Source organism: Hipposideros armiger, unplaced genomic scaffold (genome assembly GCF_001890085.2).
Source record: "Hipposideros armiger isolate ML-2016 unplaced genomic scaffold, ASM189008v1 scaffold_653, whole genome shotgun sequence".
In the NCBI taxonomy this organism is placed as follows: domain Eukaryota; kingdom Metazoa; phylum Chordata; class Mammalia; order Chiroptera; family Hipposideridae; genus Hipposideros; species Hipposideros armiger.
In genome coordinates this window covers 114,861-142,005 of record NW_017732003.1, presented here as the reverse complement: position 1 = coordinate 142,005, position 27,145 = coordinate 114,861, and the positions used below count along the sequence as shown (strand labels likewise).

Here is a 27,145-nt window from a genome sequence, read left to right as displayed (position 1 = left end):
GGGGTCACTGACCCAAGTCGTTAACTGAGCCATGATACTATAGACAAGGTCTATTTCCCTCTTCTATAAACTAGATCAATAATATCAATTTATTCATTTATTTCTTCAACAAGCATTTGCAGAGTGCTGCCTATGTCCCAACACTGTGCTCCATGCTGGGGACATATGATGTATGATAAAGAAATGGTTCTTCTTCTCACATGTACACCCTGATCTGGGAGATGGACAATTAAACCAGCAATATGAAACAAATGTGATAAAGGCTATGCTAGGGTAATGCAGGGTTCTGTGGAAGCACTTAATTTCATCCACAGCATCATACAAGGTGTCCCAGACTAAGTGAACTTTGCTCTGAGATGTAAATAATGATAATAATAAATCAGAATGTATTAAACAAAGAAATGCAGAAACATGGGTGAAGACCTAGCAGCATGAGTGATCATGGGGACTAGAAGACTAGAGAAAACTTCAGTATGGCTTGAACAAAGCCTGGAAGAGGGAAATATCAAGAGAAGAAGCTGTAGAACAAGGACCCAAGTCATAAAGAACCTTCAAAATAGTGTCAGAGTCTGGATTGTATCAAAGAACAATGGGGATGTACTGATGATATTAAGCAGGGAAGTCAGTCATCCATAGTGGTCTTAGAGGACCCTTCCAGCCACCCTGTGCAGAATGGATTCAAGTGGGGCAGTGGTTGGCAGGCAGACCACTTAGAAGGCTGTTTCAGAAACCCATATAAGAGCCAAAATTAGCCTTGTTTCAGCTGAGTTCTTCTGAAAGCAGAGTGTGAGATACAGAAGTGGCTACCGATTGCTTATTGGAGATGTACCCTGGATCCCAGAGTGAAAGAATAGGGGAAAATGAGATCATAAAGGGAGGAAAAATCAATAAAAATTGTTTTAAATAGCCAGTTGCTGTGTGAACAACTGGGGCTCACTTGTCCTGGGTGTGACCCTCTGAGGAATCACATAGAATAGTGGTTCTCAAAGTCTTGTCTCTGGACCAGCAGTGTCAGCATCACCTGAGAGCTTATTAGAGTGGCAGAATCTTAGATCCCATCTCAGATTGACTGAGTCAGAATTTCTTGTGAAGGAGTTCAGCAGTTTGTGTTTTAATCAGTATTTTGGGTGATTCTGATGCCATTTAATGGTTGAGAAACACAAGCATAGAACACATCTTAGAATTGTCCCATGTGATTGGAGGATGGAGAGGTTTATCTTGCCTCCTGTCCTTCAGTGGTGTAGGATTGTCTCCCATGTTACTGGTCTGCATCAGCGAAGGTGAGTAAGTGCTTATGGCTTCAGAGGAGACCCTGAGACAGCAAAGAGAGACTCGAGCTCCTGGCGTGGTAGCCTGGCAAAGTGAGTGGAACTGTCCAGCACAGGGGTGCTGAAACCAGATGGGCAGAGGGCGTGTGGCACTTCACCACACACCCTGTCTGCCCATCATGACTAGGACATGGCAGTGGAGATGAACAGAATTAGAGGATATGTGATCCATTTTCCAAGAATCATCAATACCTGATACAAAGTGATGAAAGAAGGGGGTATGAAAGATAATTCTCAATTATATGGACCATTTCCATCTGTAATTACCTTGTACTTACAATATGTCAATGGTTATTTCCCATGTAAACCTCTTTGATCAGTCTTTAAGTGACATCCCTTTGGATTAGAACCAAATGGAGGGGAGTGGCCATGGATCAATTATAATTAGACATTCTTCCAGAGGAAACACAAGAGATTCGTTATCTGCCTACTTGACAAGGAGTTCCTTGCTCTTCGCTGAATGTGAGCCAAACAGACCGTAGAATGTAGATGACTGCATACTTGCTTTCCACCTGGGCAGAAAGGATCTGGCATGCTGATATAAACTTTGTAGTTTATTCTTTTTCAAAAGTTTTTAATTTTTATTTATTTACTTTTTTATTTTTTAATTAAAGTTTATTTGGCTAACAATTGTTAGTAAAGTTACATAATGTACACCTGTAATTTATTCTTGAGGTTGATTGTTTTCTACTAGAAAACTGCTCTATAAACTCTCTAGCATTTTTTTCCCTAGGAATAATTTTTTCAGCATGAGGTGGTCATCCCTGATCACCTTATTCTAAATTTATTTACTTTTTATTGCATATACTTGTCTTACAATATCATCTAAATGAAGTAAATTTGCTTGCTAGTTAAGCAGTATTGAAGAGATCAATTGGCTATGTAACTTATTTAGTTTGCAAGTTGGGAACTGTGTTTGTTAACTTAAAGCTGGACATACCTCATTTCCTAAATTAGCCAGCACTCCTACAGCACTTAATATAAGGTGTGATCAAACAATATGGTGAATGTTTAAATTAAAAAATTGATTATAATAAAAGACACATTGCCATAATCCCCTTCTTCAAAATACTCCCCCTCACTTCTAACACACTTATCCCATCTTTCTTGCCACCTTCTGGAGCAGTTCTGGAAGTCCTCTTTCATGAGCATCTTTATTTGTGCTCTTGGCTGCCCCGATGTCCTGAATCATTTTGACTTTAGGGAAGAGCCAGAAGTCAAATGGTGCCAGATCCAGTGATTAAAGTGGATCTTAATCCATCACACACCATCACATCTTTATTTGACAGAAATTGCTGTACCAGAAGTGATGTGTGACACAGAGCATTGTCATGATGGAGGATGATTTTTGGCAAACTTTAAAACACACCTTCTCTCAACTGTAGCTCACACCTGACTGACTGCACTGAACAAGTTGAAACTTGTCACACACTGTTACTAAGGTTCAAAGCACCACTTCCTGTATTGAAGATCCCTGCCTTTCTGTCGGATGGCACTCGGCAGCAACATTCACTGTATTTTCTGATCACAATGGAAAGGCTCCATGTCACACATCACTTCTGGTATGGCAATTTCTGTCAAATAAAAACATTATGGTGTGTCCTCACCCACCTTATTCACTGGATCTGACACCGTGTGACTTCTGGTTCTTCTCCAAAGTCAAAATGACACGAAAGGAAAACATTTTGAATCAATTCAGGACATCGAGGCAGCCACGACAGCACAACTAAAGACACTCACGAAAGAAGACTTCCAGAACTGCTTCAGAAAGTGGCAAGAATGATGGCATAAGTGTATTTGAAGCGAGGGGGGATATTTTGAGGGGGATTAATAGCAATGTGTCTTTTACTGTAATAATTTTTAAAAATTTAAACATTCACCATATAATTTGATCATACCTCATATCTTCTAGGCACTGTTCTGAGAACATTTGTAAGTTTAATTCATTTGACTCCCATACCAATTCTATCAGATGAGTGCTGTAATTATCCTCCATTTACAGATAAGGAAATGAAAGTTGAAGGACATTTGATAACTTGCACAATATCATCCCACTGGAAGGAGCAGAGTTAGCGATCCAGCCCAGGTGCTCAGCCCTCAGCTCTTGGGTTGGGTCTCCAGCTCTCCTTCTAGCCTTCACTCTGTTGTCTCCTCTACAGACCCAGCAGTGGGTCCTGTTTCCAGCACCTTCTTATGTCTTGATATTGTTCCCTTCTCCTTGGCTGTTTTATGGCCAAAGTGATCTTCACTGTGGCTTCTATTATTTCAATGTGCTTCTAAGCCCCTAGCTAACCTCACCGCTGACCTTCCTCCCAGTCCAGTACACATGGTGGCGGAAACGCCTATCTCTAGCACATTGGCCCACGTTTGTGTCTAAAAATGGAGAATTCTGGAAACTGCAAGGCAGACAAGGTTAGCTTTCTCAGGAATTATGGAGAGAGGAGGAAGCACATCCACATTTGCTAAGTTATCTAATATATAGGACATAACCCATTTACTCTCACACAATCCTGTTACTGCTTCTTTGAAAGCCCATCCCATATTAATCATTGATCTGCTGAAAAATATTTCAAGATTTGAACACCTTCAGATGCTACCTTACCTAGAAAAATCTGTATTTTTTAAGGGAAAAGGCAAATACTCTTAAAAATCACAATAACTTAACTCAAAGCATTTGTTTCCACAAGTATGTTTTAAACAGAGTGTATGTGTATGTTTCACACAGGGATGGATTTTTTCCCAGCATTTCACAAAACTCACCAAATATGCAGTTGTTTAATCTGCTTATTTTATGGGTACACTATAAAGCCATCATGGTACCTCACTCCAGCTAGCCTCCATAGTACCTTTTTGGCCCCGAAGGATACTGACATCAGAGATAATGGCTTAAGTGTCTTCATCCGATTTGGGGAGAACGTTCAATAGCATATTGTGTTCTTTATTGCCTTTAGGGGATGCCTTCTAGTTCTCCCTTCATCTCCAATTTTGGGAAGAACACATATCAAATGCTTTGAGTACCGCACACCCAGGAGGACTACTTACTCTTGATAATTACTCTTCAATAAGCAAATGAGTTTTATCTGTCCTTTAAATGATGGTTCTGATTCTATTTTCCATGAAGTGTATTCCTGAAGGTCTTCCAGAACACAAATCAAAGCCAGAATGTCCCATTCCTATGGCGGAGTCCACCCCCCACCTCTGACCTCCCACCTCCCACACTCAAGAGTCTAGTCTTCCTGGCGGTGGAGTCACTTACAGCTTCAGAAGCTCATTGCTATAAATAACAAAAATTGCCCACACTGAGATGGCTTCCTTAATCTGTCCCAAATTGCAAACACTGTTTTTTTTAATATCCTATATATGTAAAACATTCTTTGTGTTTTAATGTTCATTAGAATTCTTCGACTTCTTAAAACCATACCTTCAATACATTGTGACCTTGTCTGAATTACTGATGACATATCTCTCTTTTTTTAGTTCCTCCCAAGTTTGTGGTTCAGCCACGAGACCAGGATGGGATTTATGGCAAGGCTGTCATCCTCAATTGCTCTGCCGAGGGGTATCCTGTCCCCACCATAGTGTGGAAATTCTCTAAAGGTATGAAGTTACTTGTGTGCTTGTTATCTACCAAACATATGTTACATTTGAAAGAATTAGGTGAGGATTTCTAGTCTTTCCGGAGATGTGCCTTTAAAGTAGATATGCCTATAGCTCCTCCAAGTCTGTCCTTACATATCGCCCCAGTAGTCATTTTTATTCGGACCATGAATGTGTTGGTGTCTGTATAACACCCTGGGAACAATCGTGAATGGGAGGCAGGTTATTCATGGAAGTTATTTCCGCACCTGGAAACGTTCAATCTGCCTGCCTATGTTGTATAACCGTGATCTGCATGGGGACCACTGCCCACCCGACATGTGGAGATACAAGTAGAAATTGTCAGAATTGCTTGTTAGAAAATTATTTCCCTGGCATTTAGACTTATGAGATTAAGTGGTTTTAGAAAGTTACAAATAAAATTGTTGCTTCTTTTATTTCCTTGGTCACCTTTATACAAAATATACAAATGATATACAAAAACAAACACATCCATTGTCCTATTTTGAGTGTCTAATGTTCCCTGTTTTCATTTCTAATCATGGTTTCTCTTCAAAGTAGCATTTCCCCTTGAAGGTAACATTGTAAACATCACATAAATAGAAATGTGTAACGTGTAAACAAATGGGGGAACGATTCTTGGCACTGTAAAAATAATTTACATGCATCTTATCATCTTCTCCAGGAATTTTGGCTTAACCGCACTTATGAACATATTGAAAGTTCTCTTTCTTTTCTCATTTATTCACCTTACTTCAGTAATTTGTTTATCAAACAGTTGAGGTCCACATATGCACCAGTGGGATAAACAATCAAACAAATTTAATCTTTTTGCTGACAATCTAAGACCTATGACATGTGTTTAATTGTTATGAGTGTGTTTATTTATTTGTTTATTTAATCATGGTTTGTATTCTGGATATTACTTTTTAAAATAGCATGTTGCATTTTCTTATAATGAAAACAACAACAATAGAAGAAAACTACAGAGCACACTGTCACAGTCCTCTCTGCTCTGTTTCCTTTCAGGGAGAAGGAGAGAAGGGAGGGAAGGAGGTACTAGACACCATTTGATTGCAGAGAGAATCAATTAATTTTTTATAAATCTCTGAGGTTACTCCCCTGCAGCATACCACATTGAATTTAGTTTATACATGTGTGCACCTAGGATATTATGAACATTTTTCATGACACTTCTCTTCTTCAAAGTGGTTTCTAATGTTTGCCATCATGCAGATATTCCCTACCTCTCCCTTGGTTGTGTCCAGGCTCTTATAACTGTAAACACCGCAGCAATGAACATCCTCGTGTTTAATGCAATGTGCGTGCACACATGTGATTGCTTTCTTGAGCTAAATACCTAGAAATAGCATAGCATGGCCACATATAAGGCATTTGGTCCAGACTGGCCCGGTGCCCTTTGGAAAATATTAGGGTAATTTATATACCCACCAGCAGTGTGAGGCTGTGTGTGTCCCCGCGTCCTTGCCAATTAGATAGGATCTTTTTATTCTCAATCTTTACAGTGCGACGAGTGAAATGGTTTTCTGTTTTAATTTGCATATTTAGACCACTAATGATGTTAAAAATGTTTTATCTTATGTTTACTGACCACTTCTGTTTCCCCTTTGGGGAATTTCCTATTCATGTTACTTGCACACTTATTTCCATGTGTCATTTATTTTCAGGAGTGTTTTTCATAGATTAAATACTTCATGTGTCATGGGTATTACAGGCATTTTATTCCTTCCCATCACTGATGTGCAAATTAAATTATAGTAGCCTTTTTATCTTTACAGTTCATATGCAATTTAAAATCATTGAATAAAAAATTAGAAATAACAAACAACAAAATTTTGACAAGTTAAATTCCCCCACATAACATCATTCAAAGATAACCAAAGGTACCTCCTGTAAACATTTTTGTTTAGCCTTTCAGACCTGTTCCCCAGGCAAATATATCTATCTATAGATATACATATAATTTTGTATTTCTTAACAATAATTTGGTCATAGGATTCTTCCTGACTTAGAGTCTTGTTTCAGTTAACAGAATGCTATGAATGTCTTTCCATGTCAACAAACATGGGTATTCAGTATGATTTTTTAAAGTCTGTGTAGAGTTTATATTAATACATCAATTAAGTACATCTAACTATCTCTTGCCTTTGTTAGGATTGAGTTCCGTGAGTTAGAGCCATATCGGTTTACTCTTTCCCATAAGAGGGGTCTAGAGAGAGATAGTTCAGGGCTAGTTTGTTTTTACCCTAAGTTATCAGGGACCCAAACTACTTGTATTTTTCTCTTCTGCCACTCTTAGCAAACACCTCCCACCATCAAAAAAAAATAGCCACTGGGTTCCAGCAGCCACTTCCACATTTCCATTAAAGAGGAAGAGTGAAGGGAGAGGGTGGTCACTCCCACCTGAGTCAGCTCCCTCTAAGGAAATTTCTGGAATGTGTCGTTAATCAACTCTGCTAACATCTCACTGGCTAGGTCGCCCTGAGCCATGGCAGGGGCGGGGGGGGGGGGTGTTGGGGGGTGCTCTGCAAGCTGTGTTGTAGCTGAGCACGCTGCTCTCATGACTGCAGCCTGTATTGTTTCACTAAGTAAGAGAAGGATGGACACTTGGCAATTAGGAGTGTCCAACACTGTTATTGGATATTGCGTGTTTTCTCCAGTTTTTCACTGTTATCAAAATGTCACAATGACTTCTATCTCATTGATCTTTGTACAGGTGTCCATTTTTTCCCCTGGGAATAAATTTCTAGACGTAGAAATGTAGGCTCAAAGAGTAAGCAATTTCTATGGCTTTCAATGTGTGTTGGCCGCCTGCCAGAATTTTATTGACTTACACATCCTCCCATAGCATGGCCAGTTTCTTACTACCAAAAGAAAATGCCATGTACTGTGCTGGGTTTTTAAATACTATTTCCAAATAGTATAGGGGGATAGTGTGTATCATTATTTTAATTACACAAGTAATAAAGATGTTTCTTAGGAAAATGGAGCCTTCCTCACGGAATGTGTTTCCAGTAATCAAATATCCACTGAAAGCATAAGTGCCGCTCCCTTACATGTGGCCCAAAAGATGCAAACAAAACAGACTACGATTGTTTCTCTGAGAAATGCAACAGTGTAATCCTGGGGCTGCAGCGTTTAAAAGTAATCTCAATTGTTTAAGGGCAGCTATTATAGCCATGCAACAATCTTGCTGAAAAAATAATGTTATTGCATTTTTTACCTTGGGTCTGGATACACAAAATATAAGACATTAAATTCTGTCTCCTGAGTTTTTTTCTTTTACAAATGAGGCCTCTTGTCTAAAGAGATTTTAAAAAAATTAAAAATCAGGACTTAATGCCATGGTGGGTCTCATCTGTGCCCCCAGAAACCCACAGCTAAGCACATGGATGTCGTTTATAGTGGAGGAAACAGGTTTCAATCACTGTCCCACAGACCAAGAACACCTCCTGTGTGCTGCCGAGGGGCCAGGAGGGGTTCTAATGGACGCGGTGGCCAGGGCACTGGCCCGGGGCCTGCCTGGGCGTCCTTCGCTCCCTGACTGCCCACAAACAGGGCTACACCTGACCTCCAGGGAGGCTTTGGTCATGGAATGTCCAAGGACAAGGGTCAGAGCATGCCTGGGTATCGGGGGTGGGAGCACATTTAAAATAGGGTTGTCAGGGAAGGCCTCCCGAGAATGTCACATCTGAGCAAAGACTTAAAAGAGATGGGAGATGAGCCGTGTGCAGGTCTGCAGGGGGAGCACTGAAGGCTCAAGGACCAGCCAGTGCTGAAGCCAGGGGCGGAAGCGGGTTTACGTCAGGAATGTGCCAGAAACACCAGGAAAGTCACTGAAACTGGGGCAGAGTGAGTGACAGGCGATCCTAGAGGCCCCAGGTGGTCGGAGTGCTCATCAGTCAGTCTCTGGATGTGGTTTTGCCAAGGTGGGGTGAGTGGGGATCCGAGTGGTGACAGTGACACTCTCCTTCTGCCACCACGCTGAGTCCAGCATTTAGGATGCAGTTGGAGTAACCCAGGAGAAGCTGTGTAATCTGCCTCGTATTTTAAAAGGGTCCTACTGGCCCTGCTGTGTTGAAAGTTGACTATGTGAAAGGGAATTGCAGACCTTCCAGGAGGCCTGTGTTGTGAGGTGCCCTGGACCAGGATGACAGCTGTGGAGGAGGGACAAGTTAGACTCTGAGTCCATTTGGCTGATGGACTTGATGTGGGTGTACGAGAAAGGGAGGGGTCAAAGGTGGTACCTGGGCCACTTAGAAGAGAAACTGCAGGAGAGAGGATCAGGCCGGATCAGTGTCAGTGGCCTGGGCCTCCCTCTCTGCAGACACGACCATCAGGATGAGGAATGGTAAGCTTGCCAAAGATCCTTTTTTTTTTAAATTTTTTATATACATGCTTTCTCCATTGTCAGTGCCTACGCCTTCTGCATTCTGGTCTGCCACCATATGCCCAACCTTAGTGTCACCAGAGTTCTGTGTTAGATGGACCGTGTGCTCACCATGGGTCCATTAACCCAAGTCTTTATAGGGAATATTGCAAGTTCTTCTTTGTTCACAATGGCCTCTCTGCTACTGTTTTACACATAAAGTCAGTTTAGCTGCTAGGAGGTTGGTGGTTCACGTTATTTCCCAGGAGGGGACAGAAGCTACCTGCCTTCCCATCAGAAGGGGTGTCATCATTTTGCTGCATGCAACAAAGAGTAGACTTTGAAATCTGGTAAATCTACAGTTTATGTCTTGAAGGGATTCATGTGGGGTCATTTTCCTCACAGATGTTGTGTGCATACCATACTTAATGTGTAGATTCCAATCATCTTTTGTTTAAGAAAACTTACATAATATCTGTAAATATTTGTTCTCTTCCATGCTTCTCATCTTCTCCAGTTATGGCAATGTAGGCCACCCTTCACTTGTCTCCTGTAGGTGCCATTTTCTCTGTGATTTTTTTTTTTACTCCCAATTTAATTGGTTGGATATTTTTCATGCCTGTTCTCTGTGTCTTTTTCCCAGGAAAGTGTGTTCTCCTATGTGCCCGCTCCGATTTTGCCTTCATACTCTTGCACATATTTTCCCCCTTTTTCCTCCAGTCCTGCCAGCTCACATTTCACTCTTTCTTGAGCTCTTGCTCCATAGTCAAGTGGCTAGTTTATTCATAGCTTTCATCTCAATCCTGGCAACATTTTTTCTGGTGACATTTCACTATTTGATTTTTCTTTGTTTCTTCCGTTTTTCTTATAGTATTTTTGCTGCTAGATTCTGGCCCCCTTTTGAGAAGTCACATCTGAATACATATCCTTAGAAAGAGATTGCTTTATGCAAACAGCTGTTTCCTCACTTAACCCCACTTCTCGGATTCTAAGACCCACACCAGGTTTAGGGAAGCTCTGCCCCCGGCCTGTGCACATTGTGGTCCCTGATGGCGGCTCTGCCCCTCAGATGTGCACCCCCCCCACACACACACACACACACTTTGACAGCACACAGTTAGCTGATGCTTACTCAGAGTCATAGCCATGGTCTATCTCCCCTTGTCTCCCTACATGTGCATGTGTTCAACATATGGAGCCAGTTGCCCATTTACCTATTTTGTGATTGAGATTTTAGCTATTGTGGTGCCCAATTTCATGCAAAATAGAGTCTGTATTTTCTAGTCATCTTTCTCCCATTTGCTATTGTATGGTTTCCAGGAAAAGAAGAAATGCTGCTTTTATGCTGCCATCTTTAAACCTTGAATCTTATTGTTTATATACTAAGCTTTATGAAAGTTGGACTTCATTTTAGAAAAATAAGTAAAGTAGGGGTGTAGGAGAAGTAGGGGAAATTATCAGTTAAAGAGAGAGGGCTGCGTTGAGACACACACCACACCATCTAGCTGTGTTACTGCAGGAAAATGACTTAACCTGCATAAACCACAGCTTTCTCATATGTGAAGCAGATAAAATAAGGGGATTAGTGTGATGATTTAGTAAGATGATTCATAGAAAGCATTTATTATGGTGCCTGGCACATAGCAATTAGTCAATACGCATTAGCTGCTATCATCATTATTATTGTCATTATCATCAGCTTACATGGTTAGCCAATTGTCCTAAAACCATTTATTGAATAGCCCAACCTTTTCCCACTAACTTGAATTGCTTTATAGTCTATGGAAATAATGTGCCTACTGAAGTCTGGTTTTTATCTCTCTCTCTGTTACACTGATCTGTTTTGACATCAGGACCAAAAAAATTAGAGGTTTATCTCTTCCTAATATATTTTAATATCTAGTAAAATTATGCTCTCCTCATTATTTTTTATTTTTCAAAAATGTCCTACACTTCTCACATGGATTTTTGTTTACTTGTTTTTTTTCAGATGAAGGTTAAGATAAGTTTATCAAATTTCTCAACAAGATTATTCTGAAAAATTTGGGAGATTGCAATAAAGTTAAAGGTTAACATGAAAAAAACATCAACAGCATTAAAATATTGGGACTTCCCAGTCATGGACAGTTTCTCCATTTATCCAAATCCTTTTTTTTTATGTGCATTGCAGTTTTATTTAATTTTTTTCTACGTGTCTGTAGTAGTGAATATCTATAAGCTTCCGCCTACAATTTTCTTTGATCCTCTCTGGTCTTCCAGGTGGAAAGGTGTAACATCTGCAGCCAGTGTTGGCTGGGATTCCGCAGTTGTCCATGGGTCTGTCGTCTCCCAGCAAGGGGGAGGGTGTCCTTGATTTGGGGGTGGCTTCTATCTTCTTCCATCGTCTAGTGCGTCCGGAGGCTGCACCTGGGATGGGCCCCTCCTTGTCTGCTGCTCTCTAGGTTGGCTTGCTCCCCGCTCTTCTTCCTGTGCCCTGCCCGCTCTTCGCTGTAGCACATTCACACAAAACCAAAGGTCTCCTGACCCAGTTTTCCTTGGAGGCTTCAGAGAATCCATCATTGTTTGGTGTACAACAGTTTTGCTTTTGCTCCGGTAACTCCCAGTGTCCCCAGAAACCTGTTGGAGGTTGTCGTTTCTGTATCCCCAAGGGACAGTTATCACAGGCCCTCGCTGTCCCTTACTACTAGGGTCCCAGGAATGTCCTCTTCTGCTTGTTGTTAACCCACCTGCCAAAACCCTTTCCTCTTATCGTAGACTCTTTATAGGGATCAACAGGACTTGGATCTTTTGTTTAGAAATCCACAGAAATAAAACCTGGCACTGGCAACAGTTCTCTGGATGTCCCCATGTAGTGTGCCCAATTCCAGACTGAGAAACAAACGCTATGCTCAATACCTGTTCAAACCGCTCAAGTGACCCCCGGAGCCCCCTTTTACTTCAAGGGCTCACCTTGCAGTGCCTCACCTTGGTCCTGCTCACGCCCTCTCTCCCAAGATCAAGGTGACCTCCCAGGATCCTCTACAGTCCCCAAGGCCTATATCTTGGAATGCCATGGAGCACATACCGCATGGGACAAGCCCAAGTCCATTGAACAGGTTAATTCTAGGACACGTTTTCTGCCAACACCAGTTCCAGATCTTTCTGGTGAGATGACTGAGGCCACTTCTTCCTCAGCAGTTGAGAGATAGTCCAAACTACAGACCAGCAGTTTTCCATTCAAAAGATAAGTCTGTATGGGAATAAACAATGAAGAGACAAATACTCCCGTAAATGAGATTGTGCTTTGTTTTCTCTCTAGGAGAGCAGGAGGTTTCATATTGAAATAACTCAACATGAGATTCCTGTGGCCCAGTTAGGATGGTCCTTGGTTCTCTGGTCCTCCCAGATTTCTTCCAAGCATCTGACCCCTTAATCCTGCTCCCTATATCCTCGCAGGTCTCACTCTGCCCTGACCTCAGGTCTGGGCCTCCCCAGGTTGACTGTCCTTGGCTTTGAGCCTCATTTCTTTATGGCTCATGACCACTCACATTGACCTTGAATGTCATTCATAGCCTTTGCTCAGAACAAGTGTCCTCTTCAGACCCCTATTCTGGAAACTGGATGTCTGCCTGGGTCATCTCCTTGGGACCAGCCATCCAACCCTGGTCCTACCCACTCACTGCCCCACCCCCCTGCCTGCCTGCCTCTCTGATTAGCACGCAGAGCTCTAACCATGCCAACTCCTGGACTCACCACTTGTCCTGCTCTGTGTGGACTGGAAGGCCCAAGCCTCTAGCCCCATGGTCTTGACCTCTTCTCTGCCAGTTAAAGGTCTTTCCAGCAACACCTGCTTCAGACTCGTGCATCAGCCTCATCCAGGCTCCTGGGTCCCAGTTGTTATCCAGTGTTCCTTGTCCTCACTAGCACACAAATCTGTGACAAGATATGAATCTTTAGTGAATACGTGGGAAGATCTCAAAGAATCTAAAAAGGAGAAGACAACACCTCCTTGTGACATAAGTGGTGAAAATAAACCCAACTTCAGAGCCGAGAGTGGCTCCTTGATGTACAGCAAAAGCAGCTGTGCCTGTGCGCCTCCTAAGCAGGGACAATGGCTCTTGCTAAACAAGGACGAGTCCTTGGAAAAAGGCTGTGAGCAGAACAGAGAGGAAGCATGTTCAACGTATTGCTTTTCCTTCCTTTGATGGTAGGAGAAAACTCACCTGGGATGAAAACCTTCTGCCTTGCTCTGTGCTGGATTAAGTGGAGCGCCCCCGGCCCTGGGAGCTGCTCCGAGACCACTGGGTAGCCCCGCCCAAGGAAGCTGCACGTACCCCAGCCTTGGCAGGGTCGCCAGGACAACAGACCTGGGAACCCATCTTGCCCTCCACTCCCTTCTTTTTTTTCCACTCCTCCATCTTCCCTCTTTCTTGTTCCCTTTGTCCAAGAACTTTCTAGCAGTGCTCTTGTAGACAGGCAGCCACAATGAGGACAAATGTTTCGGGACTCTCTTTTTCCAGGGAAGTGGTGGCTAAAGACCTCGTAGGATGGACACAGCTGCAGGTCCCAGTCCCAGTACAAAGCTGCGGTGATGTCAGCATGAGCCAGCCACTTAAACTGCCTCCAGTGTCACAGGTCCCATTGGCAAGTACTGAGTCATGTCAGCTCATGGCTCCATTTTCTGATGAATGAATAAAACCAACGTTCTACCTTGATGATAAAAAAATAAATCCTTGCAGATTAAGTACAGAGTTAAAGTCGTGGAATTGGCATGTTAACTAGAGGATTGTGAAATTGTAAGAAAGCCTGGGCTGGCACTGTCTCGTCCACCTGTTTCTTTGGATAGGCTTCGTCAGTATAGGCATCAAGGAGTTAAGGGAAGAAAGCTAACTTGCACATGACACAGAATGATGTGAAGATTTATAAAAGAAGTAACCTCGATGTACCCCGGTTAGTGTGTGATGTTTTATAAGGAAGGGATTTAACACAGGAAATCAGGTGCATGTCAAAGTTTTGGAAGGATGGGAAGAAACCAGCTATGTTTCAGGAACTTGAGAATTGTGGTACCCACAGGAAGCTGCTCCCACCTGGGTTACCGCAGCCTGCAGCACTAAAGCAGGAACTTATTCTTCCGGAGCTGGATGCGTGGCACCTGCCCATGCCCCAACTCTCTGCGTCCAAAAGAGGATAACAGGTTCTCCCTCCTTGCATCTTCCAAATCTCAGTCAAGTGCTTCTTATGGGTCAAATATAAACCAGAACCTGGTGACACCTGAGCCAGGGAAATGCTTTGTCAGGCTGCCAGCCGCTGCACTTTGGGGAAAAGTCTAGAAGGGCCACAGTAATGCCGATGACGAACAATCAATATCTGATGTGAACATATAGACACACATGCCATGCACATGTTGTACAGTGTGGAAGCTTCTCTTTGGGCTTGGGACTAGCTCTCCAGCCTGGAACTGACCAGTGTCTCAGGGCTGTGCCTGTCTCTACTTTGGGGTTCTCCGCCCTCCATCTCTGAGCAGGGCCCATTGCCAGCTGCTAAACCTGACACAGGAGCAACTGCTGGCGCTGCTGGCACTTGCTGTCTCCTCCCGCCTCCACCTCTGTCTTTGTACTGACTCACTCCTGCAAACCCACCATTCTCAGAGAAGGAAAAGCTGCTCCCTGAGCAAGAAAACCAAACTCATTCCGCAGGAAAATGCCACCCTCTCCCTAAGGATAAAAGGGACTGCGTTTTCGATTCCTTGGTGAGAAGGATAACTTACGGCTGTACCATTTAGGTTCAGCCCAGGGAGCATAAAGAGATCCACTTTCCACTGTCCTATTCTACTTCAGACCACTCCTTCCACCCTGCTGGGGGCCTCTCCGAGTGTGCTCTGGGACCAGCGTGTCCTGGCCCTTGCACATGGGTATAAACACGCATATTGACAAACCCGTTTCCCTTGGTGTGGACAACAATCTGTGCAGTATGGAAGTGGCTAGTCTTCCTTTTCCATGTATGATGAGATGAAGGATGCAGAGAGATTCGGCTCCTTGCTCAAGGGCACCATCCTTAAATGTCAGAGGTAGCATCAGAACCCCTTTCTTCTGATCCTTAGCCATGAGCTCTCGCTACAGACCAGCAGAGATTTAAGAGCGGGAGAAAAGATGAAACAATCACGGTATTTGCTGCTGCCTTCAAAGTGGGCTGGCTCACTTGGTGACACTCGGCGGTTCTTTCTCCGCTGTCCCCACACCCTCAGTCCTCAGCAGTGTTCACTGCTGGCGTATCTTTTCAACAAATAGGAAAGGTCACGCAGTATTAACGTAACCAGTAATTCAGTGTGCGCCTTACATGATGCTTTACCATTTTCTTTCCATGTAAGCGATCATTAAAATTGCCCCCACTTGACCCCAGCTATCCACAGAAAATGGACAGCTTTTTAATTAATGACTTCCGGTTGCTGTAGTGTAGCGTCTAGCTAATTACCCAAAGTGCTTACCTTATGCTAACGAGATCACAAAATTTTGAATATTGTACGCACTGTGTTAAATTTTGCTCTTTACAATCAATGATGAATCTAAAGTGGATGACTGGTGATTCTGTCAAATCATGATGAGTCTATGTCGCTCAAATTAAACAAGTATAACCCTTGGGATTGTAGTCCTGAGGGTGGAAGAATTGGCTCACTATTATTCTGTTTAGCAAGCTCGATCAAATTTATAAATGGTGTAACCCTTCAAGTTAGGTTCATTTTCTGATTAAAAAAAAGACAATGTTTTTCAAATGCACTTAAGCTTTATTTCTGTCTTCATTAGGGCCTTTTAATAACGAGGCTTCTTCTGTCTCTCCCAGATAGGAAGTAATAGATAATCCTTTCCAGCTATTTCATTGAGACAGCTTAACAATGTAGTTACATTTCATATTGTAATTCTTCAGTACAAATGTGTCGAATATTACAAGTGTTTTTCTGGTGAAAGTTCTTTGAGGAAAGGAAAACATCTGTGTTTTTGACATGGACAGTGCTGTAACTTTCTCACATTCTATCAGCATTTTATTAGATTGTTAGTATTCTATAACACAGTTTTACACAATTTATAACTCCCATAGCATTTTGAGATTTCTTGGATTTTGGCCTTATGGATATATTTTTTAAATCCTCATTTATTTAGTTAGTTATTTAAATGGCATTAAGTGATAGTAGCAGTGCGTGTGTTTCTAGACCGGCATCTGACCGCACTTGGGAGAGAAATCTGCGGTACTTGTGTTCTCTTTATATACTCAAATATATGTAGCCAGTGAGGTTCTCAAATGCCATATGCCTGAAGCAGTCCTTCTTTACGTTCATATTAAATCACTGGGGACACATGGAATTTATGTAGTGCCATGAGAGGTGCCTACTGTAGCCATTCTACTGGGATGTCTTGGAATAATTTATCAGCTACTTAACACTCATTAAATTTGGCTTTTTATGTAGAAACTGTCTGTAAGGCCTCTTCCTCTTCATCTCAAGAGTTTGAAATACTGTTATTTTAAATAAATGTGTTTCTCTCCAAACAAGAGCTTCAATGTTGGAGGAAAAAAATAAAAACAAACTCGCTGTTTCACATGACTGTCCTTTGTGATACAGGCTACATGTCTGCGTCCGTCACTTTGCTTGACTAGTCCGGGTGAACTCGAGCCCATCGCCTCCCGTACATATTCTTGGTCGCATCACGGTTCCTCTTTTTTATTCTATTCCAGGTGCTGGGGTTCCCCAGTTCCAACCAATTGCCCTGAATGGCCGAATTCAGGTCCTCAGCAACGGGTCTTTGTTGATCAAGCACGTGGTGGAAGAAGACAGCGGCTACTATCTGTGCAAGGTCAGCAACGATGTGGGCGCGGACGTCAGCAAGTCCATGTACCTCACGGTCAAAAGTAAGGAAGAAGAAAGCTTTGTTTTACCTAATTAGGGCTTTGGGGCTTAAGTGTTCAGTTGTCTCCATACACATTTGTTTCAAAACAAAACAAAGATAAAACGTTGGCTCGATATGGCTGGTTTGACGTTTTGCTGTCCCAGAAGCACCATTGAAGTGGAGGGTAAAACTCTAGCCCACTGTCCCCTTGAGTCTGGGGCATGGAGCCCCGTGTTTCTCTCCCTTGGAGTCCCATGGCCGCTGGTACCGGCTCTGGGCAACCCGGCAGAGGAGTGGGTGTCTGCCTTTAGCACCCACATGTCTATCCTGTTGGTTTTGTAAAGGAAAAGCCCAATATGTGGCCTCAGATGTGTTCATTTCAAGGTTTGTTTTCATACATTTTATTATTTGCAAGCTGGTTTGTTTATAGATTTCGTTTTTAAGATTTTCCTGAAATCCATCAGCCGGAAAGTTCATTACCTAAAACACACAACTACAACAAGACAGAAACGTGTAGCACTATGCTTAGAGTTCATGGTGTTGACCTATTTTAGAGGAAAAGACACCTTATAATGAAGTTATTTTCATACGTTGGTAACTGAACCTCCAAAGAAAGGACATAAAGTGGACCAGCTTTTACTGAATGCTGCTTATTAGCAAATGGTTGTTTATCGAGTTTATTGTGAATGACATATCTTTCTTCATTTATATGATTTTCTATTGGATAAATTGTGATTTACTGACTACAGACTTTGATCAGCCTTCCTGTTTTATTTGAATTGTGTGTTTGATAGATTGCAAAAGATCTCTACCATCTCATTTATTAGGAGCATAGGATTTAAAAGTGAATTTCGATGGTGTGCATTGCATGATATTTAAAGGCTAGCTACGCAAAGACTAGTATCCATGCCATTTCATTAATAGTTTATTCTAGTTAGTCTAGTATTTTCAACAGAACTATGAAAATATCAAGCTATGTCTTTGCTATATGTTTATATCATGGAAAAAAAATACAGTTCTGAAATAGGGCTGCTTCAGTATACATTTGCACATATCCAATGCATCATTTGACTTCTAAATTTTCTCTGGAGAAACTGACTTGTAAGAATCTGAAGACAAATTGTCTTATCACTTAAATTCAAAGTTGAAATGAAAACATAATAAATTGATGAACTATTAAGGAAGCTCAAAAACTGAGGACCAATGGTGATCAATGTCAATCTATCTTTTTCCAACAAAAGAAATACATTTTGCAATTGCTTTGATATATTTTAAACTTATAAAACATTTTTATTCCATGTATAGAGACATATGCAGATAGGTGATAGATAGATAGATGATAGTTAGATATTCTAATATATACAAGCCCCTTTAAAGGATGTAAATATGCTCAACCATGGACTTTACCCTCATGAATGAAAGAGCTTATGTTTGGAAGAGGAGATAATATGGAAGTATACAGAGTCTACCAATTTTAATGCAAGATGAAGGATAACATGGGCCATAGATGTGCTTTTCAGAGGTGGACAGAACTGTCAGCTTGAGGGGATGAAGAAAGCTTCATGGGAAGAAAAAAATCTTAAAGAATGAGTGGAATTTTAAAATGCATAAATTGAAGATTTTCCCCACGTCTCCTCTCTTCATACCTTTGGTGCTGGTAGTAGAGGATGGGGAAGGACCACACAGAAAGCGCCCCCGCCCTTCACGAGCTTTCTGTTGTGTGGCAATCGGGCATGGGTGTGTCCAACTCCTGTCCAGCAGGACACTCTCATGTCATAACACAGGGCTTACAGACAAGGTATGGCATGTATTTGTAGCATCAATGACTATGGAATGAAAAGCTGTGGCATCTGAGTACAGCCCTGAAGGATGCAATGGATTTCAAAAGGTAGAATTGTTTCGGGTAGTAGAGGCACTCATGTGAGAGGGAGCAGAGGGAGCAGATATAAGGAATTAAAAGACCCAAGGCAGGAAGTAACTGTGCGAATGCTGTACCTGGTACATGGAGGGGATTAGAGAAGGAAACGTTTAAAGGGAGAATGCATCAAAGAAAAATCGTTTTTAGAGTTGGCCAATTTTAGATTCTCTCCAACCATGCAAACTTTTAGTTGAAAGGCGCATTTATGTAACAGTGAATATTACCAATTCTTAATAACCCTTGGATGTCTTGATGAATTATTTCAGCTTCGAGCATCTGGCATTTTTAACCCTTTAAAATTGTAATATTTAAATTCCAAAAGGTAAAAAATAATTTAAGAAAGATATAGGAGCATGAAGACAGAAGATATACGGTGAATATATCTGTTGCTCAAATGATATCATTAAAGAAAAAACAGCTAACGTACACAGGGGTGACTTTCACTAGTTCTTTGTGTGTTTGTTGGACCAGACTATTGTGTACAGATGAATACACTGAGGCAGCGCACATGGGATGGGAGAACTGCTGCTCGGTGTTGAGCTATTTCACTAAGGAAACAGTAGGAGGTTGGAACACACAGCCTGATGGGGGCAGAGCCAGCTTCCTGGTGGCTGCTGAGCTGTCCATTGGCAGCTGACCAAGCAGATTTGACGTCCCCGTAAGTGGTAACAGGATTATACCTGGCACTGCAAGGGAGGCTCTGGGCTCTTCTTATCTGACGCTAACCAGGCTCACATCAGGCACAGTTTCTCTAACATTTTACTGTTGTTTTTTTCTACAGATAATAAAGGGGTACATTAAAATGCAGACACACATCCACACACACACGTGCTTTACAGAATGCACACACCAAACCCGCATGCTTTTTAGGCAGTAACAGATGAAAAACAGCCATCATATCATTATCCTTTATTTTAATCTCTCACTGGCCCTAAGAATGACATGTACCTCCACTCATGTACACACACACACACACACACACACACACACACACACACATCCTAGCCCACACAAACACAGAAAAGCCATCACAAATGAACAAGAACTACCTATTCAAAACGCAACAGGACAAGAATAACAATAAAACATGGACACCCTGGCCAACCATTGAGGAACACATTGCATAGAATCACTCAAAAAGGGACAAAGATTTCTCCCCAAACAGTTGAGTATAATCTCTTACAGACTAAATAATTTCTCAGTATTGTTGTAATATATTACATAAAAATGGTAACAAGTCTACTTTGACGTGGTAACCACTGCTTCAACAACCTACCAGCAGTAGCTCCCAAATGAAAATCCTGTTGGGGAAAATGAGGAATCTTACTTTTCCTTCAAAACTGTATGAGATGGAGGTGGGGATGGGTGAAGAATGAGGCAATCAGTAGGGGGCGCTCAGGGGAAGGGTGTAGTGAAAGGGCTTCTGGGATTGCGCCCAAAGCCCTCTGGCTGTCCTGGTTCTAGCACTCCTAATTACTATGTGATTTGGTACAAATTGCTTTACCTCTCGGACCCTGTAAAACAGGAGGAAAAATGCCTTCCTCACAGGGTTATCATGAAAATTAAATGGGATAATAATATATGTGAGAATGCATTGTAAAATAGAAAGCACTTTCCGTATGTGTTCCAACACATACAAATAGTAAGTGATCCTGCTGGTTGGAGAGAAAGAGAAATCATAGACACCAATTGTGCTGTGCACAGGCTCATTTCCAGAAAACGGTTCTAAAGAAGAAAATGAAAAGGTTAGAGGGCAGGAAGAAGGAAGAGGAACTGTGACTTCCCAGATTCACGGTGACGTATTTTCGTTGTCCTTGTAATGCCCATCTATGGGAATGGTGCCTTCGGAAACTCTGATGGCCAGAGTCTTTTCCTAACCCTGGCTGTTGAACACAATCAACAAAGTGTTTGGGGATTTCAAGCTGAAAAAAAAAGTTGATATAAAGCAAATTACACTGCATTAAGTAAAAATATTAAGTGTGCTCCCTTTACTATAAGTCATTTAAAAAAAAAAGTGGGCTACGGATATTTCTAAATTCAATAGCTAGGGAACCTTCTACCGGATCAAGTGACGTCAGAAAAGTAAGGCAGCTTCTCAGATGAGAACTCTGGACTCTGGTGTTGGGTTTTATACCTCAGCTCTGCCGACAGGGCCTGCTGTTGGGGGCTCAGTGGGGGGATCACTGGGGGGTGCTAGAAACTGTGCACTGCCTGAGCCTCCTGTCTGGGAATTTTTCTTACCATTACTCCAATGCTTCCATAACCCACTAACCCACTTCCATAATTTGCAATAACGGAGCAAATGAACAGTGAACACCAACCCCCTTTTGGGGGGAATCAGACATGAGGAAGCTGTAGGCAGAGAGATCAAGCAATCAAGTTTGGAGTGAGGGTCAGGCGAAGATAGAAACATCATCAGTGCAAATCCTGCCAGCTTCCTTGGCATTCTTGCTTCTGATTGTACATTGTTATCTCAGTTCTAGTTCATTTTTTCCCAAAAATTTTCCCAGGAATAGGGATCCTACACATCAAACAAGGTTAAAGAGCCTAGGCAGAAATGACAGAGGGACTGGCCTCAGCTTTCAAGCAAATTTGGTGACGCCATTGTGCCCTGACCGCAGGCCCACCAGGGGTTGCAGAAGCCCCTTCCCACTATGCCAGGGGCCATTTGCAATCTGGGGAATGTGGTGTTTCATGGTGAGAAAATAGCCCCCAAACCTACTGGGTCTCTCATGTGGGTGAGCCATTCCTAACGTTTCTCCGGGGTGCCGAGATTGTACCCCCCCCTTCCCCACTTCCCACCCCTGGCTGATCTGAGTGTGCGTGTTCCCAGGAGCACTGATTTCCACATGGATCTGGGGACCATGGTGACAGGCAGATCTTTTGCTGGCCGCCCTGCACAGGTCCTTCCTGATCCCCGCATGCCAGCTGAAAGGGCATCCCTTACCAGACAGAGCTGGTGCTTCCCCAGTCAGTTCCTCCTGAAATCTAATGCCCGCCCCCCCAGTCCCAGAGCCAGCCACAGGCTCCAGTGCAGCATAGGTCCTGCACGTATATTGGCCACCACATATAATCACTTAGAAAAAAAAAATCGCTAAGCTCTGCGCCAAAGTATGACAGGCAAAGCCTAAAAGCAGCTACCGTCGAGGTTGAGGTTGTTAATGCTGTTGTGATTATCGTCACCATAACTCCCAAATTACGGCGTCAGACCCTCCCAAACAAGACAAACCAGTGCCTGAAAGAAATACGTGAGTGTCCCTCATTCAAAAACACCAGTGTACACATTTTCACATCTTGAGACTCCTCCAGCCCCCTCCCCCACACCCGCACACTCTCACAGCCCTCGCCTTTCCCCTACGAAGTCCAGTTGTCAGGGTATCTGCAGCTCTCGTGGGGCTGTCGGGGTGCACGCGCAGAGGGCAGGAGGAGGCATGGGGCGGCGTGGGGCAGCTGCCCGCTGGTGGAAGCCCCCCCCCAGGGCTGGAGCGCTGATGGTGGGCGCTGGCTCCATCGTGTGCTCCACCTAGTTGTTTGTGTGTCACCCCTGAGGTGAGCCTGGAATTCCACCAGCTCGAGATTCTTTAGGGTTCATAAGGAGTCTGTCAAATGGGAAGGCTAATCTCAGAGCTGCCATGTGTCCCTGCCTCTCATCTCAACGTCCCTCCTCTCTCAGGGTTAAGTGTTGAATCGTGTGCCCCCAGGAGTCATATGTTAACGTTATAATGATTAGTGTCTCAGAATGCGACCTTCTTTGGAAAGAGGGTCCTTGGAGATGAAATGAGTCAAGATGAGGTTTTATAGGAGTTGGGTCGCCCTTGATCTAATATGACCAGTGTCCTTATGTAAAGGGGACATTTTGAGCCAGACCCACGCTGCCACGTATAGACAGACACAGAGGTTGCGTTTGCTGCCACACGCCCAGGGAAGCTGGAAGAAGCAGGGAAGGACCGTCCTATAGAGCCTTCAGAACGAGCACGGACCTCAACCTTCGTTTCAGGCTCTGGCTGCAAAACGGTGATAGCATCAACCTGTGTTACTTAAAGCCACCCGCTTTGCGGAGCGTCGTTCCAGCAGCCCTCGGCGACACTGACAGCCACGATCGCGGGGATCTTTCGCAGAGTCTCGTGCCTGAGGCAGACTCGCCCCAGGTTGGCTCACAGGCTCCAGCAGGGAAACCCTAGCCTGTCTGAACCGGTGGACGTGAACTCTGGTCTGAACCAACTGAGGGCGGCCTGTTCCCTCTGAACGTGATTGGTGTAAGGACGGGCACCTGACCTGGTGTTGGCCAATGAAATGTAAGATCTTCTGTGACATTTCTGGAAAAGATTTTCTTATTCTTAATAGGGGACGTTGCAAGAGATGCTCATCTAATTCTTGACCCTACCTGGAGGTGACATCTGGGCTTGTGACCAGGTTGGTATCATCCTGAGGATGAAACCAATACATAGATGATGATAGCGTCAAGACAAGCAGAAAAGTGGAGTTTTAGCCCCACATGCTGCGTCTGAAACCCCACCTCCAGACTCGCAGTTCTATGAGATGACCGAGCCCTCGCTCACCTTTTCTGTCTAAGCCAATATGTCAGTCAGGGTTTTCTGATTTGCATCCAAACTAAATAAGTAAGAAGACAGCGTCATCAGCAGCTAATGGGGCTTAATTCAACCATACTGCTCCGGCCAGCCAGTCAGGCTGAAATAAGTCCCTCTGAGGGCCGGGGGAGTTTTATTTGGCTTGAGGAACTATGCGGATTCGTAAAGCTTTGGGTTGGGGTTGAACAGGTCTGTGGGAGGAAAGACATTTGAGGATCAACGGCAACACGCATGCCTGGGGCACATCTGGTGGCCACAGCAGGGAAGCCAGTACCTGGCGGAGAGGAAATGACAAACACACATGACATTTTCCAATGTTACTGGGGCCGGTCCTCCTCTGAGGACAAGAAAATGCATTTCCCCCTTTACTTCCTTGCTTCTTCTTCTGTGTGGGGACTCCGTCTACCCACCAGCCGGACAGTTATTTTTGCCAGTTTGGGGTAATGTCAGCGATCTCAAGGTTTCCCGGTTGATTTAAAATCCTTCCTGTCCCATGGCCTGTGGTGGACGGTGGCATCAGCGCTCCGAGTCCCCAGTTAGCTGTCACCCTCCATGCTGGCATGCACTGGGATGCTTGCCTTCCCATCTGGTCTCTGGCCATGGGGTCACTTCCTAGCTGCTTACAAGAGCCCCCTTTTGGTCCTCTGGCTGTCCCTGGTCAGATGCAGCCATTCGTTCACTCTGCAGTATTCAGTGTCCCCTGGTGTCGAGGAATGTCTGGACGTGGCATAGTCAGTGAACCAGACGAAGTCTTCATTTGCCATCGTGGTGCATACGTTTCCATGGGGACAATAGCATACAGGTGGGTGTGTTTACTAGTGCCCGGCAGAGAACAGAATGAAGAAAGCAAAGGAGGTGTGCGTGTGCTTGGAGGGCACGTCCCAGGCAAGTGGAAGGACGAGGGCAAAGCCTGACATTGAAATCAGCTGCATGTGAGGAGCAGCAAGGAAGCCATTGTGTCCGGGATGCAGTGGACAGCGTGAGGCCAGAAGGCTAGGCAGGGGCAGGACCCAAGGTCAAACTGTGGACGTTAGTTTCGTTATGACGAGAAGCCATTGGAGGGTTTTGAGCCGAGGGAAAGAATTGTAACAACGACAGCTACAATTTCTTCTAAAAGTTTTTCATAACCTCATCTAATTCTGATGGCAACACTCATAATTCCACATCATGTCTGACTTAGGGGAGGAGCGTAGGGAGGCAGGGGCCCGGGGCGGACGTGGCATGTTGATGTCCCTCAGTTGTCCCATGTGGCCACTGTTGCTGCTTCTCACGCCCTGTGTTTGGAAGGGCACCTTTCAGAAACCCAGACAGACCCCTGCACACCTGGCGCTGAGCTCGTAGGGCCCCAGACCCCACTGCCCATTTCTCTAGGGCACTGATCTCTGTCTGCATCATGGGTAACAATGGGGCTTTGCTCTGTGTGTGTGTGTGTGTGTGTGTGTGTGTGTGTGTGTGTGTGTGTTTCGGTGACAGTTGACACACAATATTCTATCAGTTGCAGATGTACAGCATGGTGATTAGACACCTATGTACCTTACTGGGTTACTGTGTAGATAGGCAGAGGCAGTTCATGTGGCTTTCCCTTGGTCTTCTCGCATGGTAGCCCTCGCTCAGCACTCTGAGATTCATGTGGGTACCTTGTCAGTCTCTCAGTTTATCTGTTCCAACTATACATTCCTGGAACTGAGGAAATAATCACTGGGTGGATTTAAAGATCCCTTAGGTCCACTGTGTGCTGTGCCTAAGCCAAACCGCATTGATCCCCCGACCTCCATACTCTGCTCTGATTGGTAGACCAGGGCAGTGTTTGGGTCTCCAAGAATTAGTGTTGATTCTGGGTCAGTGCCCTGTGCTTGAGGAGCCATTTTCTCTTGCCGCTTCTAAGTTTTTCTCTTTCTCGTGGGATTTTAGAGTCTGGCTGCAATGTGGCTTCCTTTGGGTTTATGTTGATTTGGGTTGAGGAGCTTTTTGGGTCTGTAAGCTAATGCCTTTCTTCAAAACTGAAAAGTTTTAACCATTATTTCTTCAAGTGAATTTTGTGTGTATGTCCTGCTCTCTCTTGCCTGTCATTTTAGGACATGTTAGTCCACTTGATAATGTCCCAATACCTAGGTTTCTGATACTTGGATCACTTTCCTTCAGCCCTTTTCCTCTCTTCAGATTGCATATTTTTTTCATCTACTTTTACCATTCCTGACTCTCTTCAGCTCTCTTCAATATGAATGAAGTTCATGCACCAAAGTTTTTATTTTAGTTATTTTACTCTTCAGCTCTAGCATTTTATTTGGTTCTTTTTTAATATCTGTATGTTTTTGCTGGATTTCCCCTCTATGTGTTAATGGTGCACATGTATTAATTTATGACAATGGACATATTTACAATAGCTGTTTAAATCCTTGATTTTTCTTTGCAACAGCTGAGTGTTTTTCTGGCCAGTTTCTATTGTCTGTTTTTGTTTCAACATGGGACACATTTTTTTCTGTTGTTTCCTGTGTCTGGTATTTTTTTTTCTTAATTCAATACTGGGCATTATAGGGAATATGTTGTAGAGACTCTGGATTCTGTTATTTTTCTCCGAAGAATGGCTTTGGTCCCAGCACACCTTAAGTTAGTGGGACTCAAATGCCAAGATCACGCCTCCTTACTGTGCGTGGCAGCGGAGATCTCCAATCAGTTCCTTCAGCCTCCAGCTGCTGTGTTTACCGGGCGCCCACTGTGGCCTCCTGCATTTTCAGCAGCCGTCCAAGATTTGGGCAGGCAGCAAATGCCAATGTTGGGACATACAGTCTCTGTGACTCTTTTCTTTCCAGGATTCCCCCGATTTTTCTCTGTCAGTCCTTAACTCTGTCCTGTGATGGCTGAAGCTGATAGGCTGTGGATCTCTACTACTAATTTATACACAGATCTCTATAGGTCCCCAGTCAATTCACGAATCTTACCCCCTGAGGTTCATCATTTATGGGAAGGTTCTGTTTTAGTTTAGTTTCTCCATGCCTTCTATACACACATACATATTCTTAATCAATCTATATTAACATATACATGCATATGTATGTGTGTATATATGTATATGAGGTCAGACAATTAAGTTTGTGAACTCATCCTAGAAAAAGTGCTACATACCTCATTGCTGAATATCACTGTGGTCACCTTCGAAGTACTCCCCTTGGGAAGCTATGCACTAATGTCAGCGCCTAGTTCACCCTTCAAAGCAATTTTGGAACTCTTTCTGGAATGGCCATCAGAGCTGTCATCGTATTACCCTTGATGTCCTGAATATCATCAAAATGATATTCAATATTTCCTTTATCTTTGGGTAAGGAAAGAAGTCATTGGGGGTCAGATCAGGTGAGTAGGGAGGGTGTTCCAATACAGTTATGTGTTTACTGGCTAAAAACTCCCTCACAGACAGTGCTGTGTGAGCTGGTGCATTGTCGTGATGCAAGAGCCATGAATTGTTGGCAAAA

General features: G+C 43.5%; 1 protein-coding gene across 1 annotated transcript in view; it reads left to right on the top strand.

Annotated features, from left to right (window-relative positions):
* The window catches only part of LOC109372653 (Down syndrome cell adhesion molecule), a gene marked incomplete at both ends in the record, with an annotated part of 567,322 nt that overhangs the window by 432,411 nt on the left and 107,766 nt on the right, over positions 1-27,145 (top strand). The window contains 2 exons of the mRNA XM_019626036.1: positions 4,806-4,925; positions 17,020-17,193. Coding sequence (XP_019481581.1) covers positions 4,806-4,925; positions 17,020-17,193 — 294 coding nt within the window. The remainder of the gene's footprint in view (positions 1-4,805; positions 4,926-17,019; positions 17,194-27,145) is intronic.